The sequence below is a fragment of the Papaver somniferum genome, chromosome 1 (genome assembly GCF_003573695.1).
Source record: "Papaver somniferum cultivar HN1 chromosome 1, ASM357369v1, whole genome shotgun sequence".
Classification (NCBI taxonomy): Eukaryota; Viridiplantae; Streptophyta; class Magnoliopsida; order Ranunculales; family Papaveraceae; genus Papaver; species Papaver somniferum.
In genome coordinates, this window is record NC_039358.1 from 221,110,439 (window position 1) to 221,125,630 (window position 15,192).

Genomic DNA, 15,192 nt, shown 5'->3' on the forward strand with positions numbered 1-15,192 from the left:
CATTGACCCAAGTACGCTTTAAATTGTGTAAGCGCAACTGGATCATTCCCTGCAATAATTAAATCATCAACAGACACCAGCACATTAAGTTGCATCTTTCCCTTCATCATAGTAAAAAGAGAATAATCTGAGTATGATTGCCGAAACCCATAATTCTTCAATGCAGTTGATAGCTTCGCAAACCAACACCGCGGTGCTTGTTTTAGGCCATACAACGATTTCTTCATCTTACACACCATATTCGGATTACCCTTAGCAAATCCTGGTGGTATTTTCATATATACTTCCTCTTCCAAATCTCCATGTAGGAACGCATTATGCACATCCATCTGATGCACATACCACTGTTTAGCTGCAGCTACAGCCAAGAACATACGAACCGTTGTCATCTTTGCCACTGGTGCAAATGTCTCATTGTAATCTAATCCTTCAACTTGATGATTTCCAAAAATCACAAGTCTCGCCTTTAAACGTACCAAATTCCCGTTTTCATCATATTTTTCCGTATATATCCACTTACTTCCTAAAGCTTTCTTACCAGGTGGCAGTTCTGTTAGATCCCATGTGCCTTGTTCTTCTAAGGCCCGTATTTCTTCCGCCATTGCTTTCCTCCAGCCTGGATGTTTCATTGCCTCTCTGAAATTCCTCGGCTCAGACTTTGCAGATATTGTAGCAATATAATTTTTATGCATGTCCGAAAACCTGTCACAACTAACATAATATGTCAAAGGATAAGGTGTACCTGAGGATGATGACTGTGATGATTGAGAGTGAGATGGACTATTTTCTCTAATGGTGCATGTCACAAAACCTTTAAGCCTACTCGAGGGAATCTTCTGACGCTTCCCCTTTCCTAAATCTTCATTCACAACAGCAGCATCCGTGGCTTGTTCATCATTGTTCACAACAGCAGAATTTTCTGACGCTGTAGTCTGACGCTGAACAGACATCTTCAGCAGGTGCCGCAGTTTGTACTGCGATATCTCCATCTATCGTCGTTTTCCTGCAGTTTCTTCACCGCCAGCGGATAGGCACTCTTCATCATCACTCCACTCTTCACCATTACGATCAGTCTCAGCTGTAGTCCCAGCAACATCAGTCGCTATATGACTTCTAGAGCTCCATAATGTCCGTCTCAACTGTTTTACCATTCAACTCAGTCTTAAATGGAAATTGTGTCTCACAAATTTCACATCTCGAGACACCATAAATTTTCTTGTGTCTAGATCATAAACTTGCCATGCCTTCTTACCATATGGGTAGCCAAGAAACACACACCTCCGTCCTCGACTAGCAAACTTATCTCCTTTACTATTTTGATCATGTACATAGCACAAGCACCCAAACACCTTCAACTGTTTATATATAGGTGGTTTTCCAAACAATACTTCATATGGTGTTTTATTATTTAGGATAGGTGTAGGCGTACGATTTATCAAGTACGCTGCTGTCAATGCACACTCTCCCCACAACCATTTCGGCAAGCTTGCTTGAAATCTTAAAGCCCTTGCTACATTCATTATATGTTGATGTTTTCTCTCCACTCTTCCATTTTGTTGAGGAGTACCTACACATGACGTCTCAAAGACTATTCCATTAGTCTTAAAATAACCACGCAATGCATTAAATTCCGTTCCATTATCACTTCTAACAATTTTAATATCTTTGTTAAATTGACGCTTCACAAGAGCAACAAATTCACGAAATTTTGATTCAACTTCTGTTTTATTCTGAATTAAATAAATCCAAACACCTCTTGAAAAATCATCCACTATTGTCAGAAAATATTGAGCTCCACATGATGAAGGGATCTTATAAGGACCCCATAAATCTGTGTGAACTAAATCAAAAATACAATCTGATTTACTCAAACTACTAGAAAAACTGCTTCTACGATGCTTTGCCCGAGGGCAAATATCACAAGCATCATTATTCTTTTTGATTAATCTACTCACACCTTGCAACTTCTGCAAAACTTTCTCTGAAGGGTGTCCCATACGTTGATGCCACAACTCATATGTATCTTCACGCACAGCCATAACTTCAACATGCGGCACACCACAGAAAATATATAGTCCACCTTGTCTCTCAGCCACTCCAATCATCCTCCTCGTAGACCGGTCCTGTATAAGACATAATTTGTTAGTACACTGAAGAATACAACTCATCTCATCAATAAGTTGTGTGACTGAAATTAGGTTACAGGTTATCTTTGGCACATAAAGCACGTTTTCAAGTTTCAATCCACCAGGAAGAATCACAGTTCCTATTTTCTCAGAGGATGCATACTTTCCATCAGGCAATCCAACTGAACATGCCCTAATATCTCTTACATTTATCATGTTAAGAAGTTCATACGTAACATGGTTTGTTGCTCCTGTGTCAACAATCCAAGATGTTTCATTCTTTTTACCTTGTAGATGAGAACCCGACTTTCTTGAGTTTAAAAACTCCATCACCTGTTGTACTTGTGCAGCTGTTACTCCTACTAGACATGCTTCATCAGCTGATGACGTACCAGCACTATCTTTTGCTGCCGAAACTTGCAGGTTATGAGCACGGACAGGATTCCCTCCTTGTCCTCTACCTCCTCTTCCAGCACGTCCTCTTCCTCCAGTTCTTCCTCCTCTGCCATTCTTTGGTCTGTCTCCCCACCATTCTGGATATCCAATGATTTTAAAACACCCATCATCTGAGTGTCCTTGTCTGCTGCAAGTTTTGCAGTACTTGGTGGGATCATAAGCACTATTAAGTAGGCGTTGATCAGCTTGCACTTTGAAGGCCATAATATTCTCTTGCATCTCTGTAGGTACTACTCCATCTCCAATCTTTAGGCGTTCTGAGTTCACAATGGTTTGATACGCAACATCTACAGACGGCAATGGTTCCCTTGCAAGCAATTGTTCACGCAAAGAACTGTATACAGAATCTAACCCAATCAGAAAATAGTGCAAGAAATCTTCTTTCTTAACATACTTACCTGAGATGCGATATTACATGTACACTGTCCACACTTGCATTGCGGTATCTTCATATAAGTCACCATCTCACCATATTTTGTTCAATCTGCCAAAATATATAGCAACTCCCTCTGTTTTCTTCTGTTTACATTCACTTAAAGATGCTTTTAGTTGACATATTCTTGTTCCACTAACAACACAAAATCTTCTCTTCAGGTGTGCCCATAATAGACTTGCATCCTCATAATCTCCCAGGGTTGATCTTACCGACAACTCCAACGTGTTACCAATCCATGACACCAACGTTGATTGCACTGCTATCCAATCTTCTAACTGATCTGGATCTTCAGGTCGCTTGATGGTTCCATCAATGAAACCATATTTTCTCTTGGCTATCAGCGATCTTCTTATGGCTCTAGCCCATTCATCATAATTATTCCCTCTCATAACTATTGGAGTGATGATAGTTCCTGGTCCATCACTCGATCCTAGATGATATACAGGATTCTTCTTCTGTGTATCATATTCCATCACCTTCCCTTTTGATGATTCAATCTCATTGACCATCTTTAGTTTTTTTTTTTTTTTTAGGTTTCAAAACTGGCTCTCGATGCCATGTTAAGAATTTGATATCTCTTATTAACTTGTTCTCTCTTTTACAATACGTTGATACATATATATATGATTCATACTTGGAAAAGAAATAACTTCCTAACACGACTCTAACTCTTGACCAGTATAAAGAGTCCTAATCAAAGTACATTCCATATCAGTCTCGGATTCTCGGATTTGTTACCGAGCTTAGAAGTCTTATTATATAAGACTTTCCTAAACAATCTCTAAGAGACGTACATAACTGAGACTTTCCTAAACAGTCTCAGTCACGTGTCTCAATAACGGTGCAGTTCCAAAAATATATAAAAAACAATTTCCCCAATTTTATAAATGTTCAATCTAATCTCCTCTAGTATTCTTTAGTAATTCAATGCTTCTTAGCCATACATTTTTTTGTGCAATAAAAGTTCTGTACGAATTTGCGAGACTGCACTAGTTCCGTAATTTGAAAGGTGTCCACTTGTGTTCTCCAGGACTGCATTTTTGATTTGAGTTTCAGGTTGCTGAGTTTTGCAAAGCTTATGCTTAGCAATACTTGGAGTGGTTCAGGAGCCATACCCCTTTTTGGTCTGTTCGTCTTCTTAATGTGATGTGTTCACAAATATAACTATGTGGAATCAGTAATCTTTTTGGAGATTGAATCACATTTTATTTTCTTCGAGTTTCCAAATTATATATAAACCCTCAAACCCAATTGATGTTTCCACAAAATTCTCCAACTATCTTTCTTTCTCTATAAGTTTATATCAATACTTACAATGGTATTTTGTTACCGTGAAGCAAAGAAACCGAAGAAGATGAATTCTTGACTGAATTCAGGGATGTAGAGAAAGCATGTTGCGTGTGATACGTTAATAGGTATATCAATTTAGATGAATGCAATGAACTAAAGCTTATATGTATGGTCACTTTAAGTCTGGATCTGCAAATAACCCGTGCGGATTTTGCATGTTTTCAACTTCCCAACTAGAACTAGGGAGAAAAGAACAATTTCGATCCTACTACCTACCAAGGCCTTCCTCGCAAAATGGTCTGGGAAATACAATGAAGAGAGACCACTATGAAGGAAAATTATGCAAGAAAAATGCAAGGTGATGCAGAGGATATATAGATACTCCAAATTTACCTCAAGGAAGAAGAATTTGGAAATAGATATAGAAGACATACAAGAACTACTTTATAACTCCCCAGGAATTTCAATTGCGCTTATATTCATCACTGTAGGAATTGGGTTCAAGCTTTCCCTAGCCCCTTCTCATCAATGGACTCCTGACGTATACGAAGGGAAATACTATCTCTGAGGTATTTGGATTTTTTAAAACTCCATGGACATTCAGAAGAAAAATACTATCCCCACCCGGACCAAGACATAACTTTTATCAAAAGTTTATTATTGTGATCTTTTTGTTCAAATAACAATTAAGATAAAGCAGGGTCAGGAACAAATAACTTATAACCAACTATTTTTGTCTCTAAACTCGGATGTCACGGTCCAAAGGAGTACTACGCGAAGGTCGACATTAGATTGAACCGTTTGAGTAAAGCATGTACTTCTATGCTTTCAGTTATTCCATCTATGTGGTACTGGTACAGAACTAACAACCCTAAACTTAAACGAGAAAAATTTTCAAAAGATTAATCCATAAATAAGAGATTGTTACCAGCTAGAATACCTTTATCTTTAAGACATTCGAGGAACGCCATCAAAGAAGCTATTCCCCGAGTATAGCATAGCAGCACATTCATTTTATCCTCTCAAAGAAGCAATTCCCGAGGAATTTCTAACCAAGAGAATTTTGAGAAGTTAGGGTTGATGAATTTCACTTCCACCTTCTACCAAGGAGAGAGTGAGAGAGGCTGCTATGTAAAAGAAAGAAACAAAAGAGTGAGAGAGACTTCTACTTGCGCCAACGGTTTTTTTTTTTTTTTTTTCTCTTTTTTTTTTCTTTTTCAATTGGTCTCTGGGCGGAACCGATTCGGAGACCTCAAGGATAAAGAAGGGTTCTCGTTTGGATTATATATATTTCAAGCCAAGGTATTTTGTCCCACATGAAATTTAATTGGAAGTATAAAACTATTCTAATAGTTGTCAGGTCATATCAGGCTGTTGTAATGTAATACATACAAAGCTGTTGTAATTGTAACGGGAAATTAGGGGAGACCCAAAAAAAAATATTCTCATTTTCAGGCCACAATTAATTTTGTATACCGTGACACCCATAACTCGTTATGCAGCCTAATTTTTCAGGGGTATAATTGGCAACGCAACTTGGATATAACATATCTAAAAATCCGTGACTTGGAATTTTACAAATTTTATATCGTTGGAAATCTTTTTAAGAGAGCTACGCAACGAGTACAAACAACAATATTAAATTTTTGTTTTTCACGAAAAAATCGGAGGTGATCATCATTTTAGGCAAAATTTCGAAAACTGACTACATAACAAGTTATGCATCTATAACAAGTTATGTATCCATTGTTTTGGTTAATTTTAGTGCGTACATAAAAAATTGATGCATAATGCATTATGCAAACATATTTTCGGATGCATAACAGGTTATGCATCTATTTTCTCGATGCATAAAAGATTTTGCAACAAATTTCTCGATGCATAATGCATTATGCAGCCATATTTTCGGATGCATAACAGGTTATGCATCAATTTTCACGACTGCATAACATGTTATGCAGATATTATTGTAGGTGCATGACAAGTTGTGCAATCTTTGTTTTTGTTGGTTTCAATAGTGATGAAAAATTTGATGCATAACGTGTTATGCAACCGTTTTTTGGACTGCATAACAAGTTATGCAACAAATTTTGTAGATGCATAACAGGTTATGCATCCATTTTCGTAGCTGCATAACAACTTAAAACAACACCCAACAGACTAAAAACCAAATCTGATCTTGACATGTTATGCAGTCATAACAAACTCTATCCGATCCTGAAACAAATTGGTACCCAAGTTAGCTCACCCTACTGGTTTCTAATTAACGCCACATCCGTTGCAAACAACCCTTGTACCCATCCCACAAACGCACAACAAACTAGCAAGGAAACGGTGCGGTCAAGCAGCTGCAGCTGGTTATGTTCTTGTTGTTTAGCCTTGACCAAATCTTCCACAACACTAACCAAATCTCCTAACGGATTATGCAACGCGGCTAAGTGCACCTTCTATCGGCTATTGCACATCACCACAACCTGCACAGCTCGAGCCTGTATTTAACCATGATCTGCAGACACTAAACAGACTAACACCAGCAACAGACCCCAGTATTTGTCTCTCAATTTCTAGTAAACATCGTCCAACACCAGAAAAAACATTCATTTGTGAATACACGATCTGTTTTCCTAACCCTGCGCAAGAGTATTTAACCTTCAAAAGCTCTTGAACTCGAGCAACATCTAGTTGGCAATGAAATTCTTCAAGTTCTTCAACCACGCAGTGTATTCCTTATGCTCTTTCATAACCATGTAGTCATGTAAGAAATTGGCAATGCTTGGTTTAATCCCTCTGACTTCCAAATATGTGTGGAAAGCTTCCTGCAGTTCCGCATCCAAACTCCTTCAAAAAAAAACGCAACAAAAGACCAACATCAATAGATAACTCCAAAAACCAATAGCAAGAAATATAATAACCAAAACTCAAAATGAATTCAACTTACGAGAACTCAGGTCCTTCGTAAGCAATATCGTCATTCGAAACATTTGGATTCTTGACAGCCAAATTGTTGATTGTAATTTCATCTGCCTCAACCATAACATCGAATTCCAAAGTTGGACCGGTTTTTTTCGTAACAGTTACAACCATATCAACAGGCTGAGAACCAGCTTCTTCTTCCACCTCCCCACCACCTTGATTTGCTTCCTGGTCGTCTTGGTCTTCCTCTTCACCCTCTTCATAATCACCAGAGAGATCAGGCTTGAACACTGTGACTTTGATCTCCTCACCTTGATAGTTCCTAGTCAGTGTAATAGTTTCAGCTCCATCATTATCCACAATCTTGAATGGAAACTCACTTGGTGCCTCACCAACCTATTGAGAACACACATACAGACAGTAACCTTGTTCAATTGATGAAGACAAGGGCAACCAAATTAATCTCTTACTATGAAATCACAACTAAAGTAACTAATTGCAAAATTAACACAAACCCCTTACAGAAATTCATAAAACAAACTTAGCTAGAGCAGAGAACTGACGATGAGTTGGAATTGAAGTTGTTCTAAATAGATTACTATTGCCGGTGACAGTTTTAATGGCGGTGCTGGTCTTCAATGGGGTAGTGAAGATGGCAGAGGTGTAGTTTCTACAAGGAGTTCTGGTTGCTAGCGGGATTACTGAAGATGCGACTTTATTCATCATTCTACTCAAAGTCGCCATTTTTGCCGAGGGTTTCTCAGAAATCTCGATGTTTTTAGGGTTTTAGAACGAGGAGAAGTAGTTTTATTGAATTGGAAATCTCGGGAAAACATGATTTTTATATATTTTGGGTTTGAGAATAATTTTCTTCCAGAATTTGGATGCGCGCCTGTAGTCTTGGGTGCGTGGGTTTCACAGTAGTTTTCACAATTGTAATTGTAACAGAACTACGTTTGGGCTTGATCCCATAGCATAGCTATGGGTACGTAGGCAGCCGTACACACGTACTGTCCAGTCCATTTTTTTTTTTATAGTTTTTTTTCGTAGTCTTTGTAATAATGGTCCGGAGACCATGAATCACCTGTTTTTGGATTGCTCCTTTTTAAGAGCAGTTTGGTTTTCTTAGGAGTGTCCTGTTCTTAGCTCTAAATTGGAGTAACTTGCGATTTTGGATTGGTTTCGCAATTTGTCTGAAGCTAAACTTGATTTCTCTTATGAGGATATCAATTGCCCTGAGTTCTGCTGTATTGTGTGCTGGTGAATTTGGAAGTTTAGGCGACCACTGTTTTAGGAAACTCTGCTGCCTATATTTATCAAACGTAAACCAATATTGCAACTCTGCTCAATGTTCCCCTGTGAATGTTCCTTTGCGGACAAATTAACTTCTTGATTCTTAAAGTTTTGCCTCTGTTAATTTACATATGTTGTCTTTATATATTACCCGTTTCTTCAAGTATTGTTCAGTTTTTCTCTAGTGTTTCTCGTTATTGTAGTATACGTGAAAATATTGGAACTGTTGGACCAACGTAGCAGCTTCCCAAGGGGCTCAGCAAACCCTGATCACAACCACTCCAAGGTTTTCGACTTTAATATCGAATCTCGAGTTTTCTTGGCCCGATTGTCTATACAGCGCTTCCAGTGCAAATGAAGACTTTTGGAAACGAGAGTGGACAAGACACGGGTATGCTTAGCCAATACTGACTACTTTTCTAAGACTTTATGATTTGTATGGTTTTTTTTTGATCCGCAAAGGTAAATAATATATTAAAGACCTGCAAGGAGTAGGAAAATTATCTCAAAAACTACAAACTGACAACCCTATTAAAACAAGAAGGACAAGCTGTCGACAAAACCCAAAAAAACCCCAAAAGAGACCGCCGCAAAAGTTACATCAAAAATTAAAATAAGAACTCCAATGGGTGATGATGGAATCAAGATTAAGACCCCTCATAATTTCATCACTGCGAGCCCAACAGTAAGCTTGTATCTTCACCTTCTTAATGACCTCAGTCACATTAAAATTAATGTTCTCGAAAACCAAAGCATTCCTGGACTTCCAAATAGTCCAGCAAATGGCAGCAGGTAAAAGAGGCCAAAGCTTCTTACCAATGGGGTGGATTATTTTACATCTCCAACTTTTAATTATCGAGGCTATACAGTTCGGTAAAACCCAAAGAAGACCAACTCCTGTTGGAAAATGATTCCAAACAAGAGTAGAGGTCTCACAATGAAAGAGAAGATGGGAGACGTATGGTTCACGGTATGATTTGTATGGTAGGGCAGACGTATACGGGACGACCACTTTTAAGATAGCTGGGTAATTGCAATAAAAATTGAGTGATCACCTGTCACACTTTCTTCAAATTAGTGTTTACCCGTAGTAAAACTTAAAATATGAGTTTACACGAATATCTAGATAATACTGTATTTATAACCAAATACAAGGGCTTTAAAGACTTTTAAGTTATTTGGTGTTCCAATTATAACCTTCCTGAAAACAATACCATTTCTCACGATTTCCATTTATTTTTACGAAAAAAGGGTCACGTTTTCCACTTTCTGTTAGGGTTAGTCAAGTTGTTTACTATTTTTTGTAGGGGATCTAGTCAAGTTCTTAACGATTCATGGAGTAAAATTATGTCAAACAGATAATTATGGGAGTTCTTATGGGAGTTCATTATGGGACTTCTATTCCCTAACGAGACAATCGTTGTAAGTCGCAAAACAAATGTAGGTGTAGATAATCCACAGGGTCAGGTGGCAGGATCCTAAGCTAGGATACACCAAAGAATAAAGAGTGGCGAAGCACAAGGTAGAACCAAGCGGCACAAAGAGCGAGGAATCACATGGGTCGGACGTGATGGCCCAACAGCTGTCGGATGTGACATGACCCTTATCTTTTGACAGATCAAGCGAGCAGTCAGAGAGCACTCGGTCAAACGAAGAAAGATAGTCAAACACAAGAACGAGAAGAAAGAAGGGCGACATCGTGCTAACCAGGCGATACAGACTCGGCCTCGGGTGAAGAACTATCGGTCAAACCAGGAAGTCAGGCGATCAGTGAAGGTCCGATAGAGAACAGCGAAAGTGATGTAATGTGACCAACATTGTAATTCTGTTGTATGTCGACTTTGCCTATAAATATAACGGCTAGTCGAGAGAGAAAGAGAGGTCGAAAAGGGAGAGAAAACAAGGCATCCTACTTGAGTTGAGAGAACATCTCCACTAGAGAGAGAGTACAACTTGTAACCAAATAAGAATAATAATAATACAGATCCTTTCATCCCGTGAACGTAGGTAGGGACGACTCTCGGACTGACAGTGTACCACGTCCGATGGCTAGCACGTTGGGGATAGGGAGAACTTTGAGGAACCGCACGATTTCCGGTAGTAGCATGCAAGGGGAAGTAACTGGGACGAGGAGAGGGAGTGACGGGCATCCACCACCAGAGGAATCACGAGCTACTGCAAGGGGTATGCCAACTGTGGACGAGGAGATCGATCTGGGACGAGACGGTGACCCATCGCCTCTGGAGCGAATCGCCTCGCCCCCAAGGAGGGATGATCAAATAGATGTACTTACTGCGTCAGACACGGAAGATGATGAGGCAGCATTGATCCTGCATGCTCAGAGACGAAACGTCAGACGACAAGTTGAGTATCAAGAAGCCCTCTGGCGAGAGAAATAACGACTAAGGCGAGTACAACTAGGGCGAGAAACAACTATCGTAATCGATCCGGCGACATCGACTCAGATACCCCCACAGTACCACCTCCACCACCTATGATGACGGCACCACCCCTTGCCCATTTAGGCCATCCAAATGGACACTCTAGCCATGAGAGTACAGATCCAACACTGCTCGCAATTCTAGAAAGCCAAAGAAGGCAAGAGGCGGCTTTAAGGGATATTCAGCAGAGGAACCTATCTCTAGAGTTCGAGAACTATCAGCTACGGAACTTTAGGTCGAGGTCGAGAGGATCTTCTAGCCGAGGGACATCAGGACACCAAGGCCGATTCGGGCAGGTACCACCTGCAGTCGGACCAAGAAATTCTGGTCGATCGGGACCACCCCCGACATCACCTGTCAGGGGATACGGACCACCCGAGGATTCATCAACAAACGACGAAAGGTGAGAGAGGAACAATCAGCAGAGAAACACAAGGTCTGATAATGCAACTGAAGCCAAGCTGAGAGAGTTGGAAGAGAAGATAAGGAAACTGTCAGGAACCGGCGAAGAAGACAAGCTCGCCGAGGTTATAAGTGAGGCCTAGAGGACCCAGTTCACCCAAGAGTTAGAACTGCGGGCCTTTCCACCCAAGTGCACGCTCCCCACCTTCTCATCTAGATTCGACGGCTCGGGAGACGCGGTTGAGCACTTGAAGACGTACTCAATGTCCCTAATCCAATGGAAAAACTACGAGGTAGTAATGTGCAAGTTCTTCTCGGCAGGCTTGGAAGGCGAGGCGAGGAAATGGTTTTACAACCTCGAACCAGGGATAATTTACAGTTACGAGACTCTAGTCGAAGCCTTCCTTGAAACGTACATGCACAACAGCAGACCTCGGTCCAGGGTCAACAAGTTATTCACCTTGGCCAGACGGTTTAGAGAACCTCTCAGATCCTTGACCGATAGATGGAGAAATTTGTGTATGGAAATTGGGAAAGTACCAGTCGACCAGCAGATATTCAGGTTCGAAAATGCACTTGGGAGATCGGATCCCATCTGGGTAGACATGTTCACTGAGAAACCACAAATGTTGAAAGAAATGAGGAAAATGCAAGAGCATTTCATCTCCATAGAAGAAATCCAGGAAGAGTCAAGAGATAGAGGAGTGCAAGAAGCTAGTGCAGCGCCCGAGTCAGCGTCGGACGATACTCAAAGACGGCCCGAGAAGAGACCAAGTTCCCCCGTGCGAGGAAATGAGAAGAAGGAATGGATAGCTAAAGGGAAGAGCCCAAGTCACGAGGCGAGAACGTACACCCCTTTGGATGCTCCACTGGAAGAAATCTTCAAAGAAGTCGAAAAAAGGAGTGACATCATATACCCATCTTCAAGAGGGATACAGTTCAAAGAGACCAAAGATCACCCGGAATATTTCCATTATCATCAATATCAAGGACACTGTACAAACAACTGTCGAGAAGTGAAAGACATCGTGCAACACCTTATCAGAGATGGTTATCTGAGACAGTTCGTCCGACATCCAGCCCATACGACCGCAGTTCCCAATGCACCAGTTCATCAGGTTCAGATCGACAGATCCACACAGTTTGTCAACACGATTTCGCATTCCTCCACTCAAGCGTACATTCTGAATCCTGGAGTAGTGTCTAGAATCCACAAGAGAGATCATAGTGGGAAGGAAATTTTCAGTGTAGCAAAGGCTTTGCCTATGGAACCATGGATGGTGCGACCTATCTTTTTCTCGGCCCAGGATATACCGATGAACGGCCAAGCTCACAGTGATCCTTTGGTTATTACCCTGCTAATTGAGGAATGGGGGGGGGGGGGGGTAAGAAGGATACTAGTAGATAATGGGAGATCAGTCGAAGTACTCTTCTACGATACGTTCAAAAGGATGGAGTTGTCAGATTATATACTTGTCCCATCGACATATCGTATCTATGGTTTTAATGGGACCGTAACCATCCCAAAGGGCAAAGTAACTCTAAGGGTATCAGACGGAGGTGGTTACCTAGATACTTTAACCACATTCTGCGTGGTTGACGTCTCCTCGCCCTATGAAGCTATAGTCGGAAGACCATGGATCGCGGGAATCAAAGGAGTGGCATCGGCCTATCATCAAAGGCTACGATTCCCAACGTACAAGGGGATAGACGAGTTCGTAGGAGTTCCACAGGCAACCCGAGAATGCATGCATGTCAATGCCCAGATAAATGAGGAGAGGCGAGCACGACAAAGGGGAGATAAGAAAAGGGCTAAAGAAGCCAAAGTCACGGAAGAACTGGAAAGAGTTATTTCGCAGGCGATCATGACTTACGAAGCACAAGGAAACGAGCCTTCATAGCAATTAAAGGAGACGGCGCCAGTGAAGGAATCAAAACCAAACTTCTCGGCCGTGGAACCTACTCGGTACATTAATTTGGGAACTGTAGAAGAACCAAGGGTGGTAAGGATCGTTCCTTACTATCGGACGAACAAGTAAACCAGCTCGTGGCGGTGCTAAAGGAAAACATGGACGCATTCGCCTGGAACATGTACGATATGGAGGGTACATCCGGAGGTATGCTGTCACCATCTAAGGATCGACCCAAGATTCAAGCCAGCCCGGCAAAAGATGAGGCGAATCACACCAGAATTAAAGTAGGCCGTCGAGAAGGAGCTAAAGAAGTTACAGGAATCGGGAATAATTAGGAAATCGCACTACCCACAGTGGATATCTAATATGGTCGTGGTATCAAAGAGAAATGGAGGAGTCCGAATCTGTATCGACTTCGGCGACCTGAACAAAGCTTGTCCGAAGGACAGTTTCCCTCTCCCAAGTATCGATCAACTGGTGGAATCTATAGTGGGGTACGAGGCACTAACGTTGATGGACGGATACGCGGGGTATAACCAGATCCCGTTGGCTCCCGAGGATCAAGAACACACCTCCTTCTTCACACCATGGGGACTATACTGCTACACATAGATGCCGTTTGGGCTGAAGAATGCAGGCGCCACATATCAGAGGTTGGTGGGCAATATGTTTGAAGACCAGATCCACAACACCATTGAGGTCTATGTCGACGATATGCTAGTAAAAAGTCGCCTAGCCAAGAATCACATCCGAGACCTGCGGAAATTTTTTCGAATGATGAGAGAATATAAATTGAAAGTTAACCCGACCAAATGCGATTTTTGGGTCACATCGGGCAAATTTTTGGGATATATCATCATTCCAAAGGGGATAGAAGCAAATCCCGAGAAAGTCAGAGCCATCCTCGAGATGCCGTCACCAGCCACAATAAAAGACGTACAAAAGTTGAACGGAAGTATAGCAGCATTGGGGCAATTCATATCTCGGTCGTCCGACAAATGCAAGGATTTCTTTAGCACTCTTAAAAAGGGAGAGAAATTCAAATGGACGGACGCCTGTGAGGAGGCGTTCCAGAATATTAAGCTACATCTTGCAAGTCTACCAGTATTACAAAGACCCGAGCCGTCGAAGGTCCTCGCGTTATACCTCGGAGCAACTTCATATGCTATCAGTGCAGTCTTAGTTCGGAATGAAAGGAACAAGGAAAAGCCCATTTACTTCATTAGAAAGACATTGAGTCCGGCCGAGAAAAACTATACAAGGATGGAACAGATGATTCTAGCGCTAGCTTTCGCCACCTTGAAGCTAAGGACATATTTCCAAGCCCATCGGATCCACGTGCTCACAAAATCACCTATTGAGGCGGTACTGGACAATGCAGGCCGATCTGGAAGGATCTCCAAATGGGGGGCACAAATTAAACAGTTCAACGTTTTCTACGAAATGAGGACAACAGTGAAGGCACAAGTAGTGTCAGATTTTTTGGCAGATTTTCCACTAAGCGACGAAGACGAGGTCGAGGACATACCCGGAATGGAAGAAGATCGAGAAGACCCGGCCGACTTACTCGAAGCAAGCATCCCATCACGTTGGGAAGTATTCGTCGATGGAGCATCAAACAAAGATGGATCGGGACTTGGGATAGTCTTTACCACACCATAGGGACGAAAAATGGTCCATTCGTTCAGATTGGAACTTAAGGCGACAAACATCGTCGCCGAGTACGAAGCTGCGATTCACGCCCTGAGATTAATCGTCGAGATGGGCCTACAAGATGTAAGACTAACTAGCGACTCGCAGTTGGTGATCCGACAAATCACAGGCAAGTACGCCATCCATGACCCGATTTTGCAGAAGTACTGGGAACTCGCCCAATTCTATATCGGCCAGATCCCCAGCATCAAATTTCGCCACATATCCAG

At 41.5% G+C, this 15,192-nt stretch overlaps 1 protein-coding gene across 1 annotated transcript; it reads left to right on the top strand.

Moving 5' to 3' along the window:
* The first annotated feature begins 11,656 nt into the window (after window positions 1-11,656).
* On the top strand, window positions 11,657-13,258 carry LOC113360705. The gene is made up of 2 exons (XM_026604178.1): window positions 11,657-12,204; window positions 12,403-13,258. The coding sequence occupies exons 1-2, from the start codon at window positions 11,657-11,659 to the stop codon at window positions 13,256-13,258; spliced, it is 1,404 nt and encodes a 467-aa protein (XP_026459963.1).
* Window positions 13,259-15,192: the final 1,934 nt, after the last annotated feature.

Excerpts from the sequence above, each read along its gene's own strand:
- LOC113360705 (XM_026604178.1), top strand. The coding sequence starts at position 11,657 with ATGTGCAAGTTCTTCTCGGCAGGCTTGGAAGGCGAGGCGAGGAAATGG. Across the intron at positions 12,205-12,402 it reads CCAAGTCACGAGGCGAGAAC|AGATGGTTATCTGAGACAGT; the intron begins GTACACCCCTTT and ends ACACCTTATCAG.